At 39.5% G+C, this 26,491-nt stretch overlaps 1 protein-coding gene across 3 annotated transcripts; it reads left to right on the plus strand.

Annotated features, from left to right (window-relative positions):
- Positions 1–1,236: 1,236 nt before the first annotated feature.
- On the plus strand, positions 1,237–25,536 carry DYRK4 (dual specificity tyrosine phosphorylation regulated kinase 4). Of its 3 annotated transcripts, none has more exons than XM_071733424.1 (14): positions 1,237–1,424; positions 9,342–9,425; positions 10,809–10,958; positions 13,346–13,481; positions 14,621–14,784; positions 15,169–15,305; positions 16,151–16,291; positions 17,156–17,294; positions 19,507–19,588; positions 21,352–21,524; positions 23,502–23,562; positions 24,118–24,247; positions 24,454–24,608; positions 25,052–25,536. In XM_071733424.1, exons 1-14 carry the CDS (start codon positions 1,329–1,331, stop codon positions 25,285–25,287), a joined length of 1,884 nt encoding a protein of 627 aa, XP_071589525.1. In that variant the 5' UTR covers positions 1,237–1,328; the 3' UTR covers positions 25,288–25,536. The 3 variants fall into 3 exon arrangements, with proteins under 3 accessions (XP_071589525.1, XP_071589526.1, XP_071589527.1); XM_071733425.1 differs by lacking the exon at positions 1,237–1,424 and adding an exon at positions 5,291–5,545; XM_071733426.1 differs by lacking the exons at positions 1,237–1,424; positions 9,342–9,425 and adding an exon at positions 10,011–10,085.
- The last annotated feature ends 955 nt before the right edge of the window (positions 25,537–26,491 follow it).

The following is a 26,491-nucleotide window of genomic DNA, read 5'->3' on the forward strand; positions in this document are numbered from 1 at the left end:
AAATTCATTAGGTATAGTGGGATTGTGTCAGCACCTGGATCTAGCAACAGCTGTAAGCTTAGTAGTACATAGCTAAGGTACTTAAGAAGTGGTACCTTAAGGTACCTTAGAAGTGCACAGAACTGCTTTCTTACTTCACATTAACTGTGTGCTGAAATACTGTCCTGATTCAGTGGCTCAGGCTGCAAATCAGCTCGTGTCTCCCCCAGAGTTGTGGCCTTAACCACATGTTATTCAAGCCATGGTTGGCTGCTGGGTTTGATACCAGCAGGTGAAATGCAGGCTGCAGCCTGGATCCCAGGAGTTTCCCATGGTGTCTGGGCACTGAGAAATGTCCCTCTGGGCCACTCAGTGGTTGCCAGCCAGTGAAGCACATCAACACCAGAGGTGAATCCATGAGGTCTGCCAGGCTTGCTTGCCTGGCTTCTTCCGCAAACACAGAGCTGCCAAGGCCCTTGTTAACACCCTGAGGAGCCTGCAGCAAGGATGGCAGTGCTGCTGCTATGAGGCAGCTCAGACCCTTCTCATGCCTTGTGTCCCTTCCTCCTCACTCTACAGGACCTCCTGATTAACCTCTGGCTGTACCTGTAGCCCCTCTGGAGGCTCAGTGCTGCTGCTGGGATGGGGAAGGAGGTGACCCCTAAATGAGGCACTGGGTAAGTAGAGGATGAAGTGACATCAGTGAACCACTGCACTCAGCATGCACCTGCATTTCTGCTATGTCTTAAGTGCCTAAAATTTAAGCAGAGACAGGACCACCTAGAAACAACCATCCCAAGATCACAAGCAGTTTTGTGGGGCTAGGAGGAAGCTGTGAGGTAAATGCTTAGGAGCACTCTTTGGGTTCTCACTAAAACTCTACATTACCTTTGAATTACCTTTATCAGACAGTTTATGCTTATAGCAGGAGAGCTGAAGCTATGGCTGTGTCTTTGAAAAAGGAAAAAAAAAGAAAGAAAGAGAAAGAAGCAAATGATGCACCTTGTGGTGCCTCAAGGGACTGTTTTGCAACCATGCTGAGCCTAATTGATGAACATGTTGTGCTTGCTCTAAGTCCTTGAAGATTTCATAGCACGTCAGCAAAATGGTACTATTCACAGTTCAGTTCTATACTATTTGGTTTGTGTCAATTCTGTGGAACTGTGGTAAAACAACATGTGATTTGATTCCAGGCAGCTCACCCATAAAAATCATCAATCAGCCCATGCTATTGCTCACAGAGGGGCACCTGTGTCACTGGGTTGGATTAGATGAACAGTGGCGTCAGGTTTAAATTATAAGGAGAACAATTTAAGGGAGACAGATTTTAAACATGGAACTTTGTCATTATGGGGAAAGAAAGAAGCAGTGAGAGCTGTTGTGATTTCAGCTTCTTCAGTAATTCCTGTTTACGAATGAGAAGAAATAGAAGAATTCAGCCTAAGGTAATAGTAGTTGGCATTTGGTTTTATTGTTTGTTGTATAAATGCTTGTATTATTGTTTGTGACATACCTGTTGTGAGGAATGGAAAATAACTTTAGAAAATGGAAAGAAGACAGTTTGATCAGTTGTACCATCTGCCATCAGCTTCGTGATATTTTTATTGGATTAATTTTTTATAGAAATACATTTGGAGAATGGGAATGAAGATGTCAATTTTTAATGAAAACATTGCCATTTCTAATGCTGCAAAGTTATAGGAGTATTTAACAGGTTTCTGCATAAACGGGAAGCAAATGATTAACTCATAGAATTCCAGAGTACCTAGGGTTCTGCAAAAATTTTGGACTGACCTTTAGTTTATGTGAGAGGCTTTGTGGTGTTTTAGAAAGATGCATATTGTAGACAGCCACTCTATTTTTTATAATAGAGAAAAACAGATACTCCAGAAATCCCAGTAAGTTGTATTAATCTGAAATCAAAAGTTCTGCCTTTTTAAAATATACATTTCTGAGTTTAATAATTTTGTTTAAACAGACCTTCTTCAGGAAAATCAATGTGAGGGGTCATTCACTGATGTGACAAATTTTATACTTGTATAACTTCTCTTAAGTAATGAAGTAATGATGCCCCTGGTTTTCCTCCCTGGCATTATTTAGGAAGTCATCTGAATGCTCAGGTGCATGTCTGAGGTCGATAGAATTTGGGAAGGTATTTAGTAAGTGCAGTTATGAACTATACAAGGTCTGAGAGGTCTTGATTCTTCTGGACTGGACTCATCAGCTTCCACTTCATCACACGGGTGACACTGACACTGCCCAAGTTTGACCTGGATATTGGTAGAAACACCTAGAGGTCTTTCTTGAAAGGAAGATCTTGCAAGGCTTCCAGGGCTTGATAGGAAAGTTTAAAGTTCTTTTCCATCATGAAAATTATTTCCTGTGCCCATTATCTTTTTTCGCTTGGTACTTTTCAACATATCCAGACCTACATTTCATCTGTGCACCCCACTCTATTTCAGTCAGCTTGTCTGGTCCATGTCCAATTCCTGCTTCTCATGTGGTTCCTCTTTGGTTTGTGAGTCCAGGAATAACCATATTTTCTGTTCTTGGAATAGTCCTAAGAACAGATTGATGCTTTAGAAGAAACAGTTGGAGCACTGATTTCGGAGCTACATCCTTTGTTTCCTAGAAATGACGATGTTGCTAGGATCCTGGTGACTTGGTGCACTCAAACAGCTGTTTGGAAAACCCCTATGTACCCAAATTCTATTTGAATTCAGCCATGGACTTTTTCATAGATGTTAGGAATTATCCCAAGGTTATGATAATCATATCTTGAGCTAGACAATGCCTTAAATTCCTTCAATATAAAAATGCATTCATTATTCTTGTCTAGGTTTTGACTCCTTTAAAACTGAACTGCATTATTGATTTTTCTTGTTTGCTAGGAGAAAGAGCAGATCCTAACTAAGATAGGACTATAAAATAAATTTTAAAGAACCAGCTTCCTAGCAAATGACAGAAACAACAGAAACTTGACTTTTTCATATCCCAAACTTTTGCATTGCTCTGTGGAAGACACATTCTCAAGAAGTCAGAAACTGGGCAACTGGCTTTTATATTTCCAACAGATTTGAACCAATTGGTTTATCCGGTAGGATCTTAGGTAAATGTAGGCAAAAAACCTTAAATTATCTGTTACCTTTGCACTGATTTTTCAACACTCTCATTGATGTTGTTCATATGTTTAATACTGCAAATAGAAGAGGAGTTGTTAAAGAAGCTTCCTGGCAACCCCACTCACACTATTCCTTAGGAACTGAACAGGATTCCCCTTCCCTGCCTTGTCCTGCAGTGGCACATTTTTCCATGGCACAGGTCAAGCCTGTATGGATGTCCTAGCACAGGGCTGGCCAAAAAATGTTCAGTTCATTGTTCCTCTGTATCTTTTGTCCTAACTCAGATCAGAAGGACTGAAATGCAAAAGCACGGTAATGGGCACAAAGAGTAGAATTAATTTAATCTAATTTTAAGGATATGAAAATTTGGGCTAGCTAATCAAGATTTTTTGCATGGGCTCCTTCTATATATCAAATCAATATAAAGACAGGAGCACTTTCACAGGGAAATTTGTTTACCTTGAACATTTAGACTAAGATGGAATGAATCTTCTTCCCACTCCAGGATGCCTGTTCCTTTTCAGAGGAAGTTCTTTAATTTCCTTTGCCTCGAATATTATTCTACTTCACAGAGATGTTGCTAAACTTAAAAAATTTGTTGTTAAGGTTTTGTCTCCATGATGATCACATCCACAAGGAATCTGTCTACCTTTGTACTTAGTGCTTTTCATGAAATAACTTTCAGAAACAGGTATTTTTTAAATAATGAGTTACAGACACCATAAATATTTCCTTCAAACTTAAAAAAACACTGTTTTGTAATTTATAGCTGGAGCATTTTATATACTTGTTTTTACTTCAGTGTTTCATGACTGAGACCTAGTCTTAATCCTGGAAGGTTTCTTTTGTGTTGTTGAGAAGCATAGGAGAAAACTTTATACAGTTTCTTTTGCTGTCAAAAACGAGTTGGTCCTCTTCAGTTATGAGAAAAGAAGCGTCCTAAAGTTTGATTTCATTCTTGCATGACTTAGCACAGAAAATTCTAATATGCTTACAAGAATGTAAAATAAAATGAGGAGAATAGAAAGCATTTCAAAGAGCAGATATAAATCAAAGAAATAATAGCTGTACATGTTTGCACATGACTGTTTCTCTGTGTATATTTGTGGGGGAGTGATTTAACTTAAATACACTGGACATGTGTTTGTGCTGTTTAATTTGTATTCTGGCACATGGCATCTCTGTGCATTCCCAGGTCTGAACCTTCCCTGCTGACATGACAGTCCGTGTGGCTATTTGGCTAAAGAATGAGAAGTTTGTCTTGTGTGTGAGGTGTAATACTGGGGAGGATTTGTTGATTAGAGAGTTGCCAAGCTTGGGAAAACTTAAAAGGGGGAGTGTTGGAATTGGGAGTGATGTGCCTTTCAGGATAGTTGCACCTCAGCAACTATAATAGGCAAGAGCATCCCTTGGTCCACTATGAATGCAAAAGAAAGAATATCTGTCCTTTGAGCACACTGCAAAAAATGGTGCTCATTCCAGGAGCATCAGTAAGTGGCAGCCTTCTAGAATAGCTTCTGTGGGGGAGCATGCATTTCTTTGAAAATTCTGGTTTATGAGTGAAAGTAGGACTATTCTGGGTTGTTGACCCAGATTTAAGACCAGCAGGGAACATGCCATTCCTTGGCTGTATGAAAGAGGAGAGCACGTTGTATTTTGGTTTTAGATGTTCCCCTAAGATTGTGTGGGGGATCCAGCCATCACCATCAGTGCTCTGTCACACATGCACAACACCCAGAAGGGGAAAAGGAGAGAGAGGATGTCAGCTAAGTTCTGTCTCACTAGCCACACAAAAATAAGAGCCTCATTATCTCACAAGATAACAAGGTTTGTGATGCCAGTAAGAACCACAGACTAAAGTGCCACATTTTGATCTTCTGAAAAGGAAACATCATGCTCAATGATAAATCAGTCCTTAAGGTATTAATTTATTTTCATTTTCCAAGCTGGCAATCTTAATGAATAGATTTTACTCACCGTGTAGCAAGGTCACTGTGACAAATTTTGAAAAAAGACAAGTTCAAGTGTTTTTTGGTTTCACAAGCAGATGAGCTCAGTGAGAAAGAGCAGACTGAGACAGCAAGGAGAACAGCCAATCCTGTTATATTTGTCTTTCTTATTACTGACTTGCCATGATAAATATGGAAAATTATATTTGGCTGGAAGGAGGCTGAGAAAGGGAACAGATGGCCACCAAAAGAATCCTAAAGCAGCTAATAGTCACTGGCATATTTCCGGGATAAAAATTTAAATCTGAAGCCAAGCAGGAGAGTTATCCATTTTTATTTTTTTTTCTGATCAGGGTACTGTGCATGAAACTGATCCTGCAATGCTCTGACTAGATGAAGGTGGGCTTCCTGAAATGCATTCACCGAATGGAATAAACAACCTCTATCTTGCAGTTAATGTCTCTTGCAGTTATGCTGACAGAAATAGTTGACAAGGTGGGGAAAATATTTATGTACCTACTGTGTTTTGAGTGAGTGAGACTGCATTTGCTATAGGTTTTTAAGATACTGCATGATTTAACATCCACGTTATAGTCTATGTAGTCTACAGGCTTTCTTCAGATTTGATAGAGGACAGAGAGAATAAGTTCCATACAATAGAGTTTATATTTTGTATAGTTGTGTATTTTATAATTTCCAAAATTCTAATGCCTTTGTGATGTCTGTGGTCAATGGGGAATTGAAAAAAATAGACTGGCATTTTGTGAATTATGGAAATATGTCACAATTTCTGATTTTTCAGAATGCTGCATGCTCAGTAGCTAATATTTCTTATGACTGCAGACTACATAGTGAATGAGGACGTTGTTCTGTTTCTTGAGTTATAACTGGAATTAACAATGTAATGACCAGCAATACATGATTTGAAGGGCTGGAATAGCAGGAGATGGTAGTTTGAGATTGAAGTGCAATACTGGAGCTGTAGGGCAGGCTGAATGCTATAGGAATAGGACAGCCAGGGGGGAAATGGAGTAGAATAGTAACAGTTGCTGCAATTTTTATTTAGGGTGCATCAGCTTGAATTAAACCAGTCACAACAGCTCCAGTGTAGATTTTGCTAGAGCAGGAGCTGATGGGTCACCTGTATCAAGACCATCAAATAAATCACTGCTGTGGACTAACTGATGAATCCACCTGCTCTCCACCCAGCCACTGGCAGGACTGTTGTAGGCACAGATAAGTTTTCCCTATGATTATTTACAAAAAGATTGTTCTATTTACCTGTCTGGGGGAGTGTTATGAGAGCTGATCAGTTATTGATTAGAAAAGGCACAGCCATGGGCCAATTTTGGTTTTGCAGAATGAAGGAGTAATGTGCATCTCAAAATCTTGTCTTTCTTTCCCTGGTGAATGGAAATTAGATGCATTCTGATTCTGGCAGCACACGCTGGTGCTCACTCACCTGCTTCCCTAGCTCCTGCTGAGTTTCAAAGACATTTTGTGGATTGTTAATACTCTATAAGTAAATAATTTGACCTTCATTTGACCTAATATAGACATCACTGCATAGCCTTTTAAGCAAATATTTCTTATTATTGAGAAATAATATGCCAGCTTGGAGTGAAGACTATGGTCTGTAGAATTATGTGAAGTCTGCTTGGTGTGATTGGTGTTTCTTCAATTTGGACTTTAGATTGACTTGCTGTTAGAAAAGCACAAAGTGATTAAGAAACTGTCTCTAAGGGGAGTGTAACGTTTTCATCAGCTCCAGAAACTAAAAAATAAAGCTAGCTGGGGGTAAAGTATGGATAAGGTGTGAGGGAAAAGTATAAGATGCATAAAAAGATGCAAAGCATAAAATTAGTCTTGATAAGACCTGATATGTCTAGCAGAACTGATATACCTAGCAGAGTTATGAATGTGGATCCCAGACTCATCTTCATAACATATGTGATTCTCTCTCGAAGTACAGGATATGCCATTTGCATGTGAAGCCTTTGCCTTTAAAAATATTCTGGTGCTGGGTTTTCCATAGATCATCCATGTAAATTCACTCTGGAGGACAGTGAGTACAGGGACATAGAGTGCACTGGGCAAAGTAGGTCATGCTCTGGGGCATTGATATGTAGGGTGCAGTAATCCAGTGGGTCCCATCTGGGGATGTTCTGGATTTCTGGCACATAATCTCTTACCTCTGGCCAGCTGATCTCCAGTCCCAAAGCAGGAGTTGCTATGTCCTGCAAACACAGGTCTTAGTACCTTTCCCTTTCTTAATATTCTCCCTTGCTCCATAGATATCCATGATCTTTCCTCTCAAACAGTATCCAATTAACATAATAAGGTTAAACTCAGAGCTGTTGTTCCCAGCTTTTTTCTGAACCTGAAGTTTACCCTTTAAGCTTGCAGTAGGACTTGTTTATTTGTGGGGTTTTTTTTGTTTGTTTGTTTCTTCCTGGACTTTCATATGAAAAGAAAGAGAGAAAACCTGCCATGGACACTAACAGCATGGTTGTCTGAATGGCAATTTGTAACTGGTGTGACCAGCTACAGAGGAGTCTTCATGGCTGATGGTGAGACAGCTGAACCTGCACACCAAAGAGCAGCATTTCCTTTATGTGATCAGGTAGATTCGTACATACTTTCCCTCCAGCTTTAGTTTGGAGGTGTCTTCTAGAGGTCTCTAATCTAACCTCATCTCCAAGGACAAAGATCCCACAGCCTCTCTTAGCATCTGTTCCATCCTTAGAGAGCAGGATGGATCAGAGCCATCGTTATGTGTTTCTTCAGCTTGATCTGCACCTTGGTAGCGACACCGATGAGCCCTGGATATATCAGGGTCACAGTATGTGCAGGGATCAGTCTGTGCACAAGCATCCCTCACCCACTACAGCTCCTGTATTTATTCAGTGAGTTGGTACAGATGCATCAGGCTAACCTGAGTTCTCCCTTCTCCTTTCAGCCTCAGACAAGAGGCTCTTTCAGCATGGCAGAGGTTTTATGGCACTAGCCTCTACAGAACACATTAAGCATCCTCGTCCAGGATGCAGACATATTCTCATGGGGTTTAACTGAAGTCCATGGCAAAGACCTTTTAAAACGTTATTCCCTATCACTGGATAGGCTAAGTGTCATTTTGAAGAGCTATGATTTTATCAGCAGCAGGTGAATTTAAGACTGGGTGACAGGTACAGATTATGGAAGCCCTGGCTGCAAAACAGCTATAAAAAAAGACTGTCCTGCTTTATTTAAGTATTTTTAAAGTATTTAAAAATTTTATTTAGACATTTTTAGCTATTTATTTAAGTATTTTTAATCTGCAGTGCACATCCATAAGATAATCTTGGCCACAAATATGTTGTTTTGAAACTCTAAATTACCCCACTCATGCCTTCAAGTTACCTATGTTCTACTTTATAGACAAAACGTTTGTATTCTACCTCAAAACTTCTATAGTAGAATTGATGTGTTTACTTGGGTAAAGATGATTTTTTTGACTAAGAGTGGAATTACTTTTTGTCCCAGAGCCCAGGGACATTTGACTAAACACACACACATTTGACTAAACAGAGTGGGGGGCACTCAATCCTACAGAGCAGAGCTCCAATTTGTTATAACCACGTAGATTTATAATCTAAAATACTGTAAAGATTTATGCAATTCACTACAGTCTGTTAGTGGACTTCTGTATACAGTGCTCCTTACCATGTTCATCTTCATTAAAAAACTGCTGAAAGCACAAGTAGAATCATAAAAATTCTGTGCTTCTTAGCACTTCCCCCGTGTTTTTTTTATTTCTTGCTTTTTATTATCTGTCCAGTGGAATCAATGGATTGTTTTCTATTTTTTGGTACATTTAAACATTGATTTGTGTTTTTCTAAAATGTATACCCCAAGTTAAATCAGTTTAATATTGCTGTTGACAAAGGATGAGCTCACAATCTATTTGTCAAGCAGTTTAAAGCTGACCTTCCAAGCAGGCTCCCTGTCTGCTTTTGAGCACATGTTTAGAGATGGCAGAGCCCCCCTTCCTCCCTTGACCACATGGGCACATCAAGCATGCTGAGAAGTACAACAGGCAAAGCAAGCTGTCTCTGCACCTCTCCCCAAAACAGCTTTTCAACTGGGAGAGGAATTGCAGGAGCACAGAGAGTCTGCAGCAGCTTTTGTGGTCCTCTTGCATGCGTTGTGTTGGCATGGGCACTGACACAAAGGGAAGAAATACAGAAACTGTACAGAGATCTCAGGATTTTTTTTTCCAGATTTTTATTAAAGCACTGTTTCATGTTTGCAGTCTTCCCATGTGGATGCATTTTCTCAGCCTCAACTGACTGTTCAAGAGAGGGATCATCTGGGATCTAACAGAGTCTTCCATCAGGTAAGTGACTCTTGAGCTGACTTTTAAAATATCTGAATGTGTGTTTTCTAAGACACCCCATATAATAAATGAATCTGAGCAAAAAGAAATCCTTTATTCTCTGCCTTCTTCTATTTCCACTGTGGCTGTATGATTGTCCCAAGTGCCTGTGAGTATTTTGGTTCTGCTGGCTGTTTAGTAGTCTTTGAGGCATTTCTTGTACCCACCCACTTTTGTTTCTTGGAGCTTTCATGAACAGTTCACTGGGATCCTAAGGTTTTCAAGATTTTTCCATAATATTGGAAAAGAAAACTTACCCATTCAAGTTGGGTGGATGAAGAGTTTTGCTTCATTTTTTTTTGAAAAAAGCATCAAGCCTCTCCTTTGTTGTCAAAAACTTGAGAAATATGTTTCTATCCTTCCCTTATGACAAAAAATTGACGGTCTCATACGGCTTGCAGCCTTAACTCTCTGAATCTTATTCTGTATTTGACAGGGCACTGTTGATCTGTTTCACACCTATTTCAAATATTTTTTCATTAGTTGACAAAGAAATAGTCTACTGCAAAAGTTTTCTCTGTTGATAAGAGTGTGATTTTTCTCTTTAGATACCCAAGAATGCTAGAGGTCCTAACATTCACCAAACCACATCCTTGAACGACTGACTTTAAAGAATGAATGGTATATAGATGTTTCACAGATAACAAATGGGAGAAGCCTCAAGGAAGGGCTGATAATCCTGGAGTTTTCAAATTAATATAAGCATTAATTTTTCAGTAAATTTTGCAGAGAGCTTGCCTTTTCCTCAGTGTGGACGAGAGTGACAGGGGGGCCCAGTCAAAGTCAACACCATGGGAAATGAGGGGAGAGGGGAGAGGAAATATTAAGGACCCAGTTCAGGGCAGACCCACCCCACCCCCCTCCCACCTCTGGTGATTGGCAGCAGTCCAGTTCCAATTTCTTTTCTACCCCTAGGAATAGCTAATGATGTTGCCTGCCATTTATTCTTCATGCCTGCTTATTACCCTACATATTCTTTATTTCCCCCACTCAGAGGAGTCCCACAGCCTGCAACAGCTGCTGGGTTTCCAAACCCAACCCAGCTTTTTCCAGCTGAAGCAGTCATTGCACTGATGCTGGGTGAAGATGCTCTTGTGAGGAAACTTCCATGGTGTAAAATGGTCCAGGCTGCCTGATTGTCTGGACAAGCTCCTCCTGCCCATTAGTAAGAGCTGAGAGCTGCCAGGGAGTACCTCCTCTTTTCCCCTTCTCCATTAGGTGTCAGAACTGAACCAATACACATTTCCAAGTTTTTAAATCCCTCTGGTTTTAGAAGTTGTTACATGGAATTGCTTGCTTGCTTGCTAAGTTGTTATGTAATATTTAATTCTGCTTTCTGTCTAGAAATTCAGTCGTGGTGTTCTCTCCCTCCCACACCTGGAAGTTCAGGCAAAGCATGGTTTGGTTGCAGAGACTGCAAATCCTCCTGGCCCTGGAAGCAGCCTGCCTCAGATAACAAATAGGAGCTTGCAGAATGTCCTCCCCTCACTTCAGGTGAGTTATAAAGCCTTTAGACACCTTGTGTTTGCCTGGATAAGTAATTTTTCTCAAGCACTGCCAAGACAGAGGCAGTGGCAAAGCGTCAGAAGTGTGTTTGTGTGTGGGAAGAGAGAAATAATTTAGTGATGTCAGCATTTGCATCAGTTTCTGTTTTCAGCCATAAAGGAGGTAAAAGAGTATAAGAACTAAAGAGTCAAATACATAAATTTCTTACCAGCATGGTGCTGTGTATCTCCAGATATCTTAATGGACACCCAACATCACAGGAGGTTTTCGAAGTCATCTTCACTTTTGGCATTCCTTCTTCCTCATTTTTTCTCACAAATCTTATCTATACTTCTTCATTTGCCACTTCTCTCCTCAAAATCAGGGACCAGCAGTATTCTGATGCCTCCTTTTTTCATCCTTTCTTCTGCTTCAATGGAGTCTCTTTACTGAGACACTTGACAGGCTGTGTAGGACTCCAATATGAAGTATTTTCAGATCTCTTGCAGTGTAAGTCACTATATAATGCATTTTGCTTGGGAAGTCAAGAGTCTTCTTGGCAACTACTACAAATTATTTAGTTTCATTAAGGGAGTGGATGTACCATTGGGTGGAGCTAGAAGCTGCAAAATAGCATGAACAATGAAGTGTAATGGTTTAGTCTCCAAAATAATTTAAATTTTCTTTAATCTTAATTCTGTGGCCTTAATAAGTCAAAGCTGCACTCAACTCCTACAAAAGCCAAAGATTAAGCTTTGCACCTCAAAATGAACCATCCTTCCATTTTATTTTCTGTGCAAAGATTGGAGCCAAGCATTTTACAGAGAGATGTTTTGGGTTTTTTCATCTTTAAATGGTATTTATAGACTTCTGTAAGAAGCTGCATAAACACCAATATGAAAGCTTTTTTTGCTTGGCTTAGAAGTGCCAGGGGACAATAAATATTGTCATGGAAAACATGATTATGTTTGGAGATCTTTGTTTACCCTTCCTGAGAAATAACACAGCACTGCTGAATTAAGGGAGAGTGTATTGGAATGGGAACAGAATGGAATACTCAAGCTGGGGCTCAGCAGGAGAGCAAGGTTAGATGCAAGTATGGGAAGATGGGTTTATTTTAAAATAAACCCATTTTCACTTGCACTTAGATGTTCTTAAACCAAAACTCACAAGCACCAAGGTAGATACATTATATCCAAGTGGTACCAACCAGGAGTTCTTACAACCAAACTGCCCTTCCATTGACCTTCACATCCTCAATCAATTGGTCCTTGTGTGTGAGTAACAGGTCCAGCACATCTAGGATTACCTACATTAAGTACACAGTCCAGAAAACTCCCAGAATGTTTCATCTCCCAACAGATGCTGAGGTGACTGAATTAGCCCATGAGTCCTGACAGGGCCTTCAGCTTACGATGACTCTTCCCAGATGTACCTAATTAAAAACCATTTTCACCAGGTTAGCAAAGCTGTCTGCAGACACTCTTGCCTTGCTTCATCAGATGGAACCTGTTTCTGTTCAGTAGTTCTTCTTCCTCATCCTATGGTCACAGAAGCCCTTTCTGTAGCTTCAGCCAGGTGTTGATCTGCTGCATGCATTGTTTTCAGCTGAGTCTTTTCCCCTCAACGAAGGGACTGAGTAGAACATGACCTGGGCTCCTATGCCCCTATCCCAAGGGACAGTGTCTGCTGTCTCTTTATCCATCTTTCTTTCATCTCTAACCCTGCATCAGCTCTTCATGGCTTGATTCTGCAGTCTATCCTTTGTTTTTTTCTGATTCTGAGAGCCTTGAGAATCTGCATGTTCTGGGGGATTTTGGTGACCTGCTGATACAGGTAACATCTCTGTATCTTTTCTTCTGCAATTTCTTCCTTCTAGTGCTTCCACATCCTTAGAGCTCCATTCATTCCCCATTGGTACCACTCTTGGTCTTCCTGTTAAACATGTGCATGTGTGCAAACCCCAGCTGGTGTCCCTGCACTTCTGGGGACTGCACAAGCAATCTCAGGGATTCAAGATGTGCCCACTTAGATGCAAATTAAATGCTCCAGTTTGTAGCATTTATACAAAGTGAGAGCCCACGCACTGAGTGAACTTGGAAGATGAACTTCTTTCTCTTATTTATGGATTTATCTTTCAATGCTCCAATAGCCTTTAGAGCTGCTGGTAGAATTTGCTCTCTGGGTAAGTAGGGCATTCCAGTTCACTACCACACTTGTTCTGTCTCAGCACAAAGTTGTCAGATCACTCAAAAAAATCCAAAATAAGTATTTTGCAGCTTTGTTTTTGGGAACATCGCATTTTTTTACACATTTTTTGACTTGAAGATCAGCCGAATGTTCATTAAAAATATCTGAAAACAAAATTACCTTTTGTTTGTTTGATTGTTTGGCAGGAAAATGGAACTCAAGGTGATTTCCCTCAATTTAACCCTCCAGGCACTCTTCCTGAAAGTGATGCCACAGCCCAGTCAAAACCATCAGAACTGGAAAACACCAGCATCAGTGTCAAATTGCCTATGACAGCATCAGGTAGATTATTACAGATCATGCTAAAAAGACTGGAGTGACAGGCTGCCTGCACAGGAGTCTGTGCAGTCAGGATACTCAGGGACCAAAGGCCCCACGCCAAATTAATACTGAAATATTTAAAAAACAACTTGGAGCAAAAAGAACATGGATTTACTCAGTGATTTCTAAAAATCCTATTTGGGGATGTATGCATTAGGAAAATGAATAGACTGACACAAATACATAAATGAAAGAAGTACACGTTTTACAGAAGAATGTCTATTTACCTAAGACTTATGACAAGTCATGTAGATGACAACAGTATTCTATTACAGTGATAAAACACTTTTTCCACTTGCTTGTAGCTGTGCCACATTTTATCTGTGTGGGCTAAATTGCATTTTGGGAGTTCTCAGATCTAGAAAGTTTCTGGCAAAGTTAATCTACTTTTAGAAGGAGCCTAGGAAAAAAAAAAAAAGTGGCCTTTTGCTTTGAAATGATTTAGCATCCCTAAATTACTGGATGGAGATCTGCCACTGTTTAACAAAACACCCACATGTATGCCTGGAGAACACATTGATTTATAATGCTACGAACTGACTAATTATCTAGATTTAAATGATGGAAGTGGAAGTGTTGGGGTAGATGAAACACTACTGTGCAGCAAGAACTAGGAGAACTGCAGATTTGGGTCCTATTTAATGCTTAACCTCATGCATCTGAATTTGGCTTTTTCTATCAGAAACACAAGTACTTGAAAGCTCTGGTTAACTAATTTATAAATTACCATCAAAACAGTAAAAACACATTTTTTTTTAATGTAAACTATGAAGCTTGCTAAAGGAGATAGACAACATACAGGATTTTCAAAAACCTCAAGGTACGTAACTTTGCTTAGAATAAAATAATTTTTACCGAAGATGGCTATGAAAGTCTTGCTGAGTGTTATATTCTAAGTCAGAAAAAAAACCAAAAAAAGCACTTCAACACTGTAGAATCATAGAAATGCTGGTTGGAAGGGACCTCTAGCAGTCAGCTACACAGCCTCCTGCTCAGACTAGCATGCTATACTGTAAACTGTTCCACTGTAAAATCAATTTGCCATCATATTGCTGTAATTTTATTGATTTTTACTTTCATATTCTTGTTTTCTAATTTAGAAGCCTTGAAAAATTTTAGAAGCCAGTTAACAGTCTACGAGCAAAAAGAAATATTCAATTATACAGAGCTATGGTTTCTTGGGCTGGAAGCTAAAAAGATTGAAGGTTTGCCTGAAACCCAGAACAATAATTGTTATGATGATGAGCATGGTTCCTACTTAAAGGTAAGTGGAAAAACTTGGGTAATTCAGTTTCAGGTTGGTAAGCTGGTAGTAACTGTCTGCCAGCTCTTATCTATCCAAGATAAATGTTTCTAGAATATAAATATGTATATGATTAAAATATCAGTACTATTAAAATATCAGTACCAATCACTTTAAATCTCAGAAGAGACTCATAAAGAGTAAGCCTTATTCAAAATTGATGCAAGGTAGGTAGATGAATCAAGTATTGCATTTGTTATTTTCTCTGTCATCCTTCTTTAATGCAGACTTCACCTGCCACCACTCCAGAATCTTTTATAGGCAGTTGACTCACACAGATCAGCTACTTTTAAGTCTGAGTTCTGTTGTACTATTAGAATCTGAATTATTTGTTTTCTTTTGAAGGTTTTACATGACCATATTGCTTATCGATATGAAGTGTTGGAGGTGATTGGGAAAGGGTCATTTGGGCAAGTGGCTAAATGCTTGGATCATAAAACCAATGAATTAGTGGCACTGAAAATAATAAGGAATAAGAAAAGGTGAGACATCAGAACACAATCAACTCTTTGTGATATAGACAGTGACAATCTGGGGTAACATGAACAAAGCAACATTGAGTTCCCTGTACATCAAACTTTCATTAAATACAGTGAGAACAGAGTGAGGAAAGGTGATGTGAAGCACTCAGAATTGGCCTGGAGCCAGTGGAGACACAGTCTATGAAAACAGGCACAGTTTTTCCAGGCTTACAAGGAGGTGTCTGTGTCCAGATCTCAGGTAACCAGCCCTGCATGACTGAAAGCTGAGAGCCTACATTCCCTCTCAAGATTCCAAAACCACACGAATCTTCTGGGAGGCTCCTGTGGATCCTTTTAACATGAGAAATTCTACACTGTGGTTCTAAGCAACCTCTTCTTGGTATGTGACTGATTACAAATTTTTAGTTGAGTTTAGCTTGAGCCAGAGTCAGGGGAGTAGATGAGAATGATGCTCTTGACTCCAGCAACTGAGATTTAGCTGTGTGGTTTTCCTCCCCAGTGGAAAGTGTAAAGATGGTGTTCAAAACTGACTCTCTTACTGTGGTAGGTGTGAAATATGGCCCTGTTCAAATGAACATTCCTATGGACTTTGAAAGCACTGGAATTTTACTCTGGATGTTAATTTGCAACTTTCCCATTAAAACATTTTTTTTCAGATAAGCCAAAATAACTACTCTTAAGTGTTATGTAAGGTCAGTATATTTAGACCAGGAAACAGCCACAATGAATCAAAGTTACAGTAGCTAACAGGAGTGAATGGTGAATTTTAAACCCTTGTCACATGCATTGAGTTTACAGTAAGACTGCAGTGTTTCTCATCATTCCTATGTCATGTGATATTTCAGATTTCATAGCCAGGCTTTGATAGAAGTAAAGATCCTTGATGCTCTCCTGAAGAAAGACAAAGATGATACTCATAATATCATCCACATGAAGGAATACTTCTACTTCCGCAATCACTTCTGTATTGCCTTTGAACTGCTGGGGTAAAGTGTATTTTCCTTCACACATATCTTAAGGAGCACTTGTGTCTTACAAGATTTACTTTTTATGTCATATTCAGAAGAATTTGTAGCTCTTCATGTTACAAGGAAGGAATATTGTGTAAATACAGACTGCCTTTGATCACTGAAGGTGAACTGAAAAGAGCCTCATTCAGATTTCATGTAGACAACGAGGTGATCCATCCCTTATCTTCTGTGCTGTGCATCAAAGTTTTCTTCCATGAAAGCCCTGTGGGGCAAGGAGTAAACCAATGGATTCAGGACTAGAGTGTAGAATCATAGAAGGGTTTGGGATGGGAGGGTCCTTAGGGATCGTTTACATCCAATCCCACCACTGAGGTCACTTCTTCACGTATATTGCTGAGGACAAACCTGTGCTTCCCTTCAATAGCCACCGTGGGGGTGTTTATCTAGAAAGATTTATTGCTGGTTTAAAGACTTTTTACATTAAGAGGATTTACACAAGGTGCCAAGGCAAAGACAGATGAGAACGGGAAGAGAGTGAAGAACATTTATTACTCTCATGTCCTGATTATAGTTGTTCTTGCTGAAAATCAGCACAGTTGCATAACATAGCACTGACTTTGGCAGGCAAGGAAGTCCACTGACATTATGTCTTCTTTAGATCTGGAGGCTCAGGGATGTGGTCTTGTGTATGCATACGTGCAAGCAGAACTGCATTCTCAAGGAGGAAAACAGCTAAGTTACTTTCTTCTACGTATGTCCTCCCTCATGTAGGAAGACAAGCTAAATTACTCTCTAAATGCACTGTGAATTAATCATGCCTTTAAAAATAAGTTCCCTAATCTCTTTTTTGTTTCCTGTCTTCTTTCTCCCCTCCCACAGAATAAATTTGTATGAGCTGATCAAAAAGAACAATTTCCAAGGTTTCAGTTTGTCTTTAATTCGACACTTCACTCAGTGTGTGCTGAAATGTTTACAAGTGCTCCACCAGGAAAGAATAATTCACTGTGATCTGAAACCTGTAAGTATGGTAATTTCATAACCTGTTATTCTGTACAGAATACATGAGCTTCATTCTATTTTTTCCTGATCAAGAGGAACTGACAGAAGAACCCTTAATACTCAGTAGGGTATATGTACAAAAGCTATAGGTTATTTCAGGAGGTATTACTACCAGAGTCAAGTGATTCTTTCCATTGATTCAGTTCATTCACTGCCAGGAATCAAATTCATGTCATGACTTTTTGCTTAGAGAAAGAAAAAAGTACTTGTGAAATAAAGTACTTCCAATATTTGGGACATTATGATGCAAGGAGATACTCACAAGGCAGCCTGTTTCAGCTTATCCTGGGAAGTCTATTGAATTTCCTATGCATAACTATAAAATTAAGTAGTTTAGTAAATGACAAAGCAATGCTACAGCAGATGTTTAGGGTGCTCACCTGTTTCTGTAAGAGCATCTGTGATCCAATTCCTGCTGTTGTATCTGCTAAGCATTGATGCTAGATGTAACATTTCCCTTCTCCTTAAGCCCAAATCAAAACTTTTTGCAGTTTTCCGAGAATTCTTATATATTTTCACTCAACTGTCTTTTCATGGGAACATTTCTCTTGATTTGTTTTGCAAAACTGCAGATTAGTTTATATAAAAATAAACCAATCCTCTCTCAGCTAAAAATGCTCAGGATGAGATTCTGTTCTCACTTTGCTTGACATATTTTGACTCAAAAGTCTGAAGAGTCACATGCAGCCTCTACCCATTGTCTTGCCAACATCTTTGCCAGACCAGTTTGGAGTGAGAAGTGAAGGATAGCAAGATAATCAATATATCTGATTCAGAAACAGTTGTCCCAGCAGGAAATCTCTTTGAGGCAATCACTGACAAAGAATGAGGTTGACAAGATCAGTAAGTGTAGTGTGTATTAAAACAGAGTCACATATTAGTGAACATTCAGTGACTTCACTGAAAGATAATTCAATTCTCATTCTACAGTTGCACAGTTTAATTAATTTAATTTACATTACCTCAAACTCATATTTGTTAATCCATTTGCACCTATGATATTTCTCAACATAAGGAAGAGTATGGTATTTCTCTGGACTTCATGCTGGGTAATCACTGCCCCCAGAATCTGTTTTTGCAGTGAATCAGCTCCCTTGCATTGTCAGAGATTCAGTATTAGAGACAGAGTCCTGCCATGAGCATGAAGAGATAGCCAGCTGCAGAGATGATTCTTCCCATGACAGAACAAAGAGCATCTGGAGAGTGGAAGTCCTTGCCTTGACTTTCAACAAAAGCAGCTTCACCCTCCCCTATAACAGGATTTCCTTATGAGTCCCCTAATTACCCAATAAACTACTTTATTTGGAATCAACCTGGAAACTGTTCAATCTTTCAAAGCTTTGGTATTTAATCACTTTAAAACTCATTGATAAAGGTAGCCACTTCTCTGCTGAGAAGTGAAAAAGACTAAATGATTAGAAAGGAAATCAAAGGAAATTCTTAATTCAGATGGATTTTTAATGAGGGTAAAATTCAACTTTGCAGAAGCGAGCTAATAGGCTGTGTTTACTCATCAGTGCAAATATCCCTGAGTTAGCTGATTAAGAATCACTTCCCAAGCTGGAGTTGTAGGCACACAGAGCTGTACCCATCTGCACCCAGCTCAAAATCCAAACAGCCCCATCATTTTCTTTCCCCTTCTGATCTCTGCATCATGAGGTGGAGAGAGGTACCCTCACCAAGTCTGAAGAAAGCTGCTGAAAGCAGTGGAGGGAACTGTGAAGAAAGACTCATTCATGGATCAAGGGCTTTCTGTCATTACAATAGGATGGTTCTGATTAAATTAGCAGAGCATGCAACCAGATAATTTGCCTTTTACTAGGTTAACAAGAGTGAATTTTGGAGAGCATTCTGGCTGGCTGGTGCATAGACAGGACCAGACACTGCACAGAGCAGTGGCCTGGACTGTATGTGATGTGCAGGACTGGCGCCAAGCTAATCTTCAACCTGGGTACCTTTGCAAATTTTTCTTCTTTTTTGGTTAATGGCACATTAACTTACCTTAGCAAATGCATTCTCCAGGAAATTGTACTTTAAAGCTTTTTTTATGCAGATAAGTGTAAACCCCATGTGTTAAGCTTTGCTTGTTATCCAAAATGTTCACTAACATAATGTAGTGTGTTAAAAACCTTTTTCCCCTGTGTTTTTCTTTTTTTTTTTTTCCTCTTCAGGAGAACATATTATTATACCACAATGGCCAAGGTTCAGTTAAAGTTATTGATTTTGGATCAAGCTGCTATGAACACCAAAGAGGTTGGCAGAAAAGTCAAGTTGATGTAATTTTCTCAATAAGCTTTCTTAATTTTAAGTAATGTGGAAAAACTCTTTCTTTGATTGAGCTAATCCAGTGACCTATGTCCCCAGTTAGAATCTGATTAAATGTTCAGCACTGCTTATGGAACAAATACGGGTAGGAGACAAGTAAGCCATTGCCACACTTTTTCTTCATCCCAGACCTGATCAGCTCCTCAACTCCTGTTGAAGTCAAAATTACATTTGCAAGAGTGGTTATCTGAAATAGACCTATGAGGAAAATCCAGACACTTCGCTTAACAAGGAGTTTATCAGGTCCAGGGAGCCTTTCTCAGCAGGATGGTTTAGTTGTAATTGGTACTTTTTGTATTAATGCAACAAGGGGAATGGGAATTATGCTTGTTGTCTAAAAAGTCAAAGTTCAATTGGTTTTTTTTTTCTATCAAATTAGAATGAGCAGGAGATAACAAGAACAAAATTTGTAAAGGAGAAATGGAAGAATAAAAATTCAGCTAATAATATATGTAAACATTAATAGACATATTGTAAAGAAAGAATGATAGCATCATCAGGAATGCAAATATAATATTAAAAAAAAAAACCAAAAACACAGCAGTAACAGAACAAACCCAAGAAAGAAATCTGCACTGCATTTCATTAACTCAGAAAAACAAAAATTGTCTTAAATGGATCATATTTTTCCTGTGAAAGATTGATATTTAAGCTGAACCAAATCCTGTTAATCTATATTTTAGGATTCAGACCATTATACTTACATCCTATTTTTTTAGGAGTGTATAATTATTTTAGGTTTGCTTGTGTTTGAGCAGAATATAACCTGAGATGCAGGCTGAAATATTTATGGAGAGCAACAGGTTGAAACTTGAAATAAGTGAAAGGGAAAATGGAGCATGACTGAGGACACTTTGTCTGTCAGCTGAAACAAGAATAGGTACAACCCTCAAAGTGATACATCATTAGAGATTAGAAAGCAAAAGGTCAGCTACCTATTTGTGACAAGAATGACAAAAACAGACAAATTATGCTGTTGGTCAAAGGCACAAAGGCACAGATTGGCACCATGGTACTCACCAGCTGTACAGATTTGGTGTAATCACATATTGTGCAGCACTTACTTTTCAGAGTGTTTTCCTTCCAGAAGGATGCTGAGTATGTGGGGATGTAGAGAACAGAAATATAAACAAACTGACAAAGGGTTTGCATGCTGTAACCCTGTTCAGTTTTCTAAATGACAGCTTGGTAAAAAGACGTAGTTAACCCACTATGATGGGTCTGAACCTTGGAATGAGATTTTTTGCCATCTGCTGTGGGGTTATAATGCGTTTATAGGGAAATCAGAGGGCAGCAGGAGATGTCCCGTAGGTGTCAGTGAAACCAGTAGCTTGTTTAGTGCAAATATGGTGTAATGAAGAACTGTTGATTGATGTGAGGCTAAGACCTCCAAATAGCAAGAGGAACAGGCAGTAAGCTCAATCACAGCATCAGTAGAATAATTTCTTTCATTGAAACTTGTTGAAGAACATTTTGAAATAAAATGCAGTATATCACCCACTTTTTTTAGGAAGTGATTATAAAAAGCTTTTCAGAACCTATGTAAGCAACCCCTTCATGACACTAAAGGGATACAGAGTACATATATGGTGCCTCAACATGTATTTCACTCCTCTGTGAAATTTGGAACCCTGCATGTCTGTCCCAGTCATGCTATTTTGCTTCTTCTCTAATTTTCTGTTTTGCTGTAGTGTACACCTATGTTCAGAGCCGGTTCTATCGCTCACCTGAAGTGATTCTTGGTCATCCCTATGCTATGGCTGTTGATATGTGGAGCTTAGGCTGTATCATAGCTGAGCTTTACACAGGCTACCCACTGTTTCCAGGGGAAAATGAAGCTGACCAGCTTGCCTGCATCATGGAGGTAACATTTGGGATTGTCTTTTGAGCTGCATACTTAGTTGATAAACTCCATTATCAGCAATAGAGAGAACTCTCAAGAGATAACAAAACATAACTGGCTCTGGGCTGACCATTTAAGAGGGAGTTTTATTACAGCCAGAGGGTTCTTGTAAAGGGTGGCTTCTAATGCAAAGCTGATATTTCTGTTTCAGGTGCCAGACACTACTTTGTACACTCACTGTCTTGCTTCTGAAGGAAACATAATTTAATCTAGCCAGAATTTGCATGGAGAAGTCAGAACAGCAGAAGCATATCTAAGGGGAAGGAATAACAATCCAAATTATAACAGGCTCCTTTTCTCTTAGAAATCAAATATGTGTTGGTTGAATAGGATCTCTTTAGTCCAAACTCTGCTGAGGTATTTTTGCTAACATTTGAGTAGTCAGCTGCATCATTGTCTAGCAAATCCTGAAAACCTCAAAAGCTTGACTAGAAACCCTCTGGGTGGCTGCTCTACTGTCCTGCTGAAAATGTTTTTCCTATTAGTTATCCTGAACTTCTCAAGGCCCAGTTTGTGGATGTTGCTCATTCTTATACTGTCTGCCCTTATCAAGGAGTTTGGCTCTGTCATATTGGTAACCATTTTTCAAAAAGTTTTGATAATCATAGAATCATAGCTGAGGTAGGGCTTTATACACTAGTGTGTAGTGAGAGGACAAGGGGAAATGGTTTAAAACTTGAAGAGAGGAGATTTAGGTTAGACATTAGGAAAACATTCTTTCCTGTGAGGGTGGTGAGACACTGGAACAGGTTGCCCAGGGAAGTTGTGGCTGCCACATCCCTGGAAGTGTTCAAGGCCAGGTTAGATGGGGCTTTGAGCAACCTGGTCCAGTTAGAGGTGTTCCTGTCCATGCAGGGGGGTTGGAACTAAATGGTCTTTAAGGTCCCTTCCAGCACAACAATTCTATGATTCTATGATAAAATTATTAAGGTTGGAAAAGACTTTAAGGTCATCAAGTCCAGCCATCAACCCAAGACCACCATGCCAACCAAACCATCCTCCATAGTACCATGTCTATACATTTTTTAACACCTCCAGGAATGGTGACTTCACCAGTTCTCTGGGCAGTCTGTTCCAGTGCTTGACCACTCTTTTGGTAGATAAATTTTTCCTAATATCCAACCTAAACCTCCCCTAGTGCTACTTGAGGCCATTTCTTCTTCTCCTATCACTTGTCACTTGGGAGAAGAGACAGATATTGAGCTCACTACAGGCTCCATTCAGGTAGTTGTAAAGAGTGGTCTCCCCTCAGCCTCCTTTTCTTCAGATTAATCCATCCCAGTTCCCTCAGCTTCTCCCCATATGACTCGTTTTCCAGGCCCTTCACCAGCTTTCTTGCCCTTCTCTAGAAATGCTCCAGCAGCTCAATGTCCCTCTTGTAGTGAGTTGCCCAGAACTGGACACAGGACTCGAGGTGTGGCCTCACCAGGGCTGAGTACAGGGGCAGAATCACTTCCCTGGACCTGCTGGCCACGCTGTTCCTGATACAGGCCAGGATGCCATTGGCCTTCTTGGCCACCTGGGCACACTGCTGGCTCATGTTCAGTCAGGTGTAAACCAGAGCCCCCAGGCTTTACTGAAGCCCAGGTAGGCAATATCCACAGCCTTTCCCTCATCCACCAGGCAGGCCACCCTAGTTGTTAGATGTTTATTAATCGTTGTTCTTAGAGCCTTCTGTGATAAAGCTCCAGTGTCATCCTCTATAAGATCACACTTGATGTGTAATAAATCTCTTATTTAACCTCTTAATTCCTTCTACAATTAATTGCACAAGAGGAAAATTGTAGACATTTCTCAGTAAATCACTACATTCAGCTTCTCTTCTTAAGGAAGAAAACTGCCTCTCTCTCTCTCAAGGGTGAACTGCCTCTCCTGGCAGTTGTTATGAATGCTGGTGAAATGAAATGTAATTCCATTAATCCGTTTTCTATGTTGAAGGTACTGGGTCTCCCACCAGCTGATTTTATCCAGGCTGCATCAAGAAAGAGAACGTTCTTTGGTAACTGCTACTGATTGTCCTTTTGGGATTCCTCCCTGCTAGTTAATCACTAGTTAATATCACTGGGAGAGAGAAGGGTCAGATAACCTTATGTGCTTCTTAGCTGACAAAACTTATTTCAGGGACAGGTATTGAAGAAGCCAATATACAAAATAACCCATAGCTGTGCTCTTCATGTCTGATGAGCCCCTCATTGCCAAGGAGATAGAAAAATGAAAGGGAAATCCATTCCAGTGTTGCTCCTTAAAAATGTTATTGCTATCAGGAACATAATGGGCTTTGGGAACTAGTTTAGATTAAGTTCACTCCTCTGGGTATAATTTGTTTTTGTGAATCACACAGAATAAAAGTCACAGTGTAAGGTGCAGTGTACAGAACATACACATTATCATTTGCCACAATGATGGCAAACAATCAGTCCAAAAGGGCAACACTGAAGTTAGTGGGATGGATATAAGTACTGTGTTTGCAATTCTCTTAAAGATTTTACAAGATTTTAAATGTAATTTTTGGAGCATCTATTTCTTTTTTTTTTTTTTTTTTTTTTTTTTTAAGATTCCAAAGGTTTTCCAAAATCCATAACTAACAGCAAGGGAAAAAAGAGATGCCCAGACTCCAAGGATCTAAGCACAGTGCTGAAAACCCATGATGCAGGTTTCCTGGACTTTTTGAAAGGATGCCTAATGTGAGTTCACAGTTTTGACTTGTATACAGCAGGCTGGTTTTGACTTTGCTTTCATCCACTTGTGCCTGTAAAACCTTTGTATCTGGTGGAGTGTTTGGTGGGGGGCTTTGGATGGTTTTTTTTCGTTTCTTTCTGAAGACAACACTGAATCTTTTGGCTTAAACTGACTTTCAGTTAAGCAACTATTTGTCTACCATGGATTTAAGGTGGGAACCTTCCCTGCGCATGACTCCTGATGAAGCAATGAAACATGCATGGATCCAGGAACCAAAAATCTACAGAGCAAAACAGAAACCACAGACTTCATGGAAGCTTAGTGATGACTTTTCCTCTGCACCAGAAAAGAAAAAAGAGACTATTCGTAAGCGTGTGTTACCTGGAGAAATATGTTCATTTATATCAGTGTTTGGTATTTCCTTATATTTAATATCTGTTTCAGTAAGGTGAGGTGATAGTACACAGTGTCCAGATAGTGGATGGTCACTGGAATGTGTTGAATAGAGCCACTGTTCCCCAGTTCTGTAGAAACCCATTGCTTATCTTCTGTAGCAGCTTCCAGCAAAAAGAGTGGCAGTAGTAAAGATTCATATAGAAATTTTTCCCCACTAAGAGCAAAAACGTTACAGAATCTGACACCACACCACTGGGCACCTCACTTTCTGAGCAAAAGAATGCATCAGTGGTGGCTGTAAGATCCAGAGAAAATTTTTAACTGTTTCTTTGTGAATATGTGGCTACCGTGTGTTTATCCGCTTCCAGGAGTCTGCAATCTTACCCTATCGCTTTATTTCTTTATTATTGCAGAAAATATCTGGAGAAATACAGCTGAAAAAGTGAGAAAGGAACTGGTTGAACGTCTGACTCCCACTGGGCCCTCCACAGGCATAAGAGAAAATGATATGCAGAACACAAGGAAACTTATTATTTTGGAGAAACATATAGAGACTGACATGGAAAAGCCTATCAAAAATGATCAAGCAGAACACAGTGGTGAAACAGCTCTTCAAAAAAATCCTCTTTTTTTCCCACCAATTAAGTAGTACACGGGACAAGTGATGATCAGTTCAGTTCCATACCTGGTATGTTTTGTAGGTATTATCTGTACTCAGGAATATAAGCTGTACGTGGGCTGTGCACATTGTAAGTACATTTAATGTTCATTTTACCCTGAAATAGTCCAGGCAACCAAAACAGAGTTTGAAAACCATTCCTTTTCCTCACCTACACCCTTGTTGTGATCAGAGATCTTTCACAAACAGCAGCAATAAAATGGAGACTGTAGAGGTGGAGAGTGGCTCTTGATGGTTCTTGTTGTTATAAAAGATGGTCAAATTTTAGATTTTCCTGGAGCTAAGTGAAGAACTGTATTGACTGAAGAATCTGACTCCTTTTACTTCCATCAGTGTAAGTCAGTAATATTTCATGCATAGGATTACTGGATTTACTTCTGTATAAAAAATAAGATAAATCAAAGCTAGCATCTGCACTTTCCTCCTTCTCTCCCTCTTTTTTATAGAGAAGCACTAACTGGGAAACATTGTCACAACTTCTTAGCAGATTTAGAAATGTAAATTATGCTCTTTAGGTCTTTAGCAGCAACAAAGAAGAGTGGTATTCTGGGCTCACTTCTACAGGAACTCCACTCAATATTCATATCAAAAAGAAGGATGGATTAAAGCAAGCTGCTCTGATTGAGGAATATTGTCCTCCACCCAAAGTTTAAGTTAATACTCTGAGAAAAAAAAAAAACAACTGATTTCTATGACCCCTATAATTTATATATTTAATTAACTTAAACATTTAGCTCTTTGGACAATAGACTGTATTTTCATTGCATGAGTCTTAGACTTCACTGTGACTTATAGATAGTACCACAATGTAAAAAATAATCAGGAAATTGTCCTACAAAAAGCAGCTGCTACTGTCACAGTGATATTGCAGTAATCCCAAGAGAAACTGGTGTTCACAGGTGTTAAGAGTCACCATAACAGCCAACTCCCACAAGCTCTTTGTGCAAAAAGAATACCCACAGGATATGAAAATGGTCCTCATGCAGTTCTAATATATAACAGTGAGTAAACAAACTACCTGACAGGGTACAGAACTGACTGCACAACAAAAGGCCTGCAGCAGGTGTGCTCTCCTACTGAATAGAAAGTTAATGGTGAGAGTAATCTCAGAGAAAATGGACTGCACACTGCAGTGGGACCATTCCCTTGGTTTCAGGCAAATCCTGGGGCTCCC

Source organism: Heliangelus exortis, chromosome 1, assembly GCF_036169615.1.
Source record: "Heliangelus exortis chromosome 1, bHelExo1.hap1, whole genome shotgun sequence".
NCBI classification, from domain to species: Eukaryota; Metazoa; Chordata; class Aves; order Apodiformes; family Trochilidae; genus Heliangelus; species Heliangelus exortis.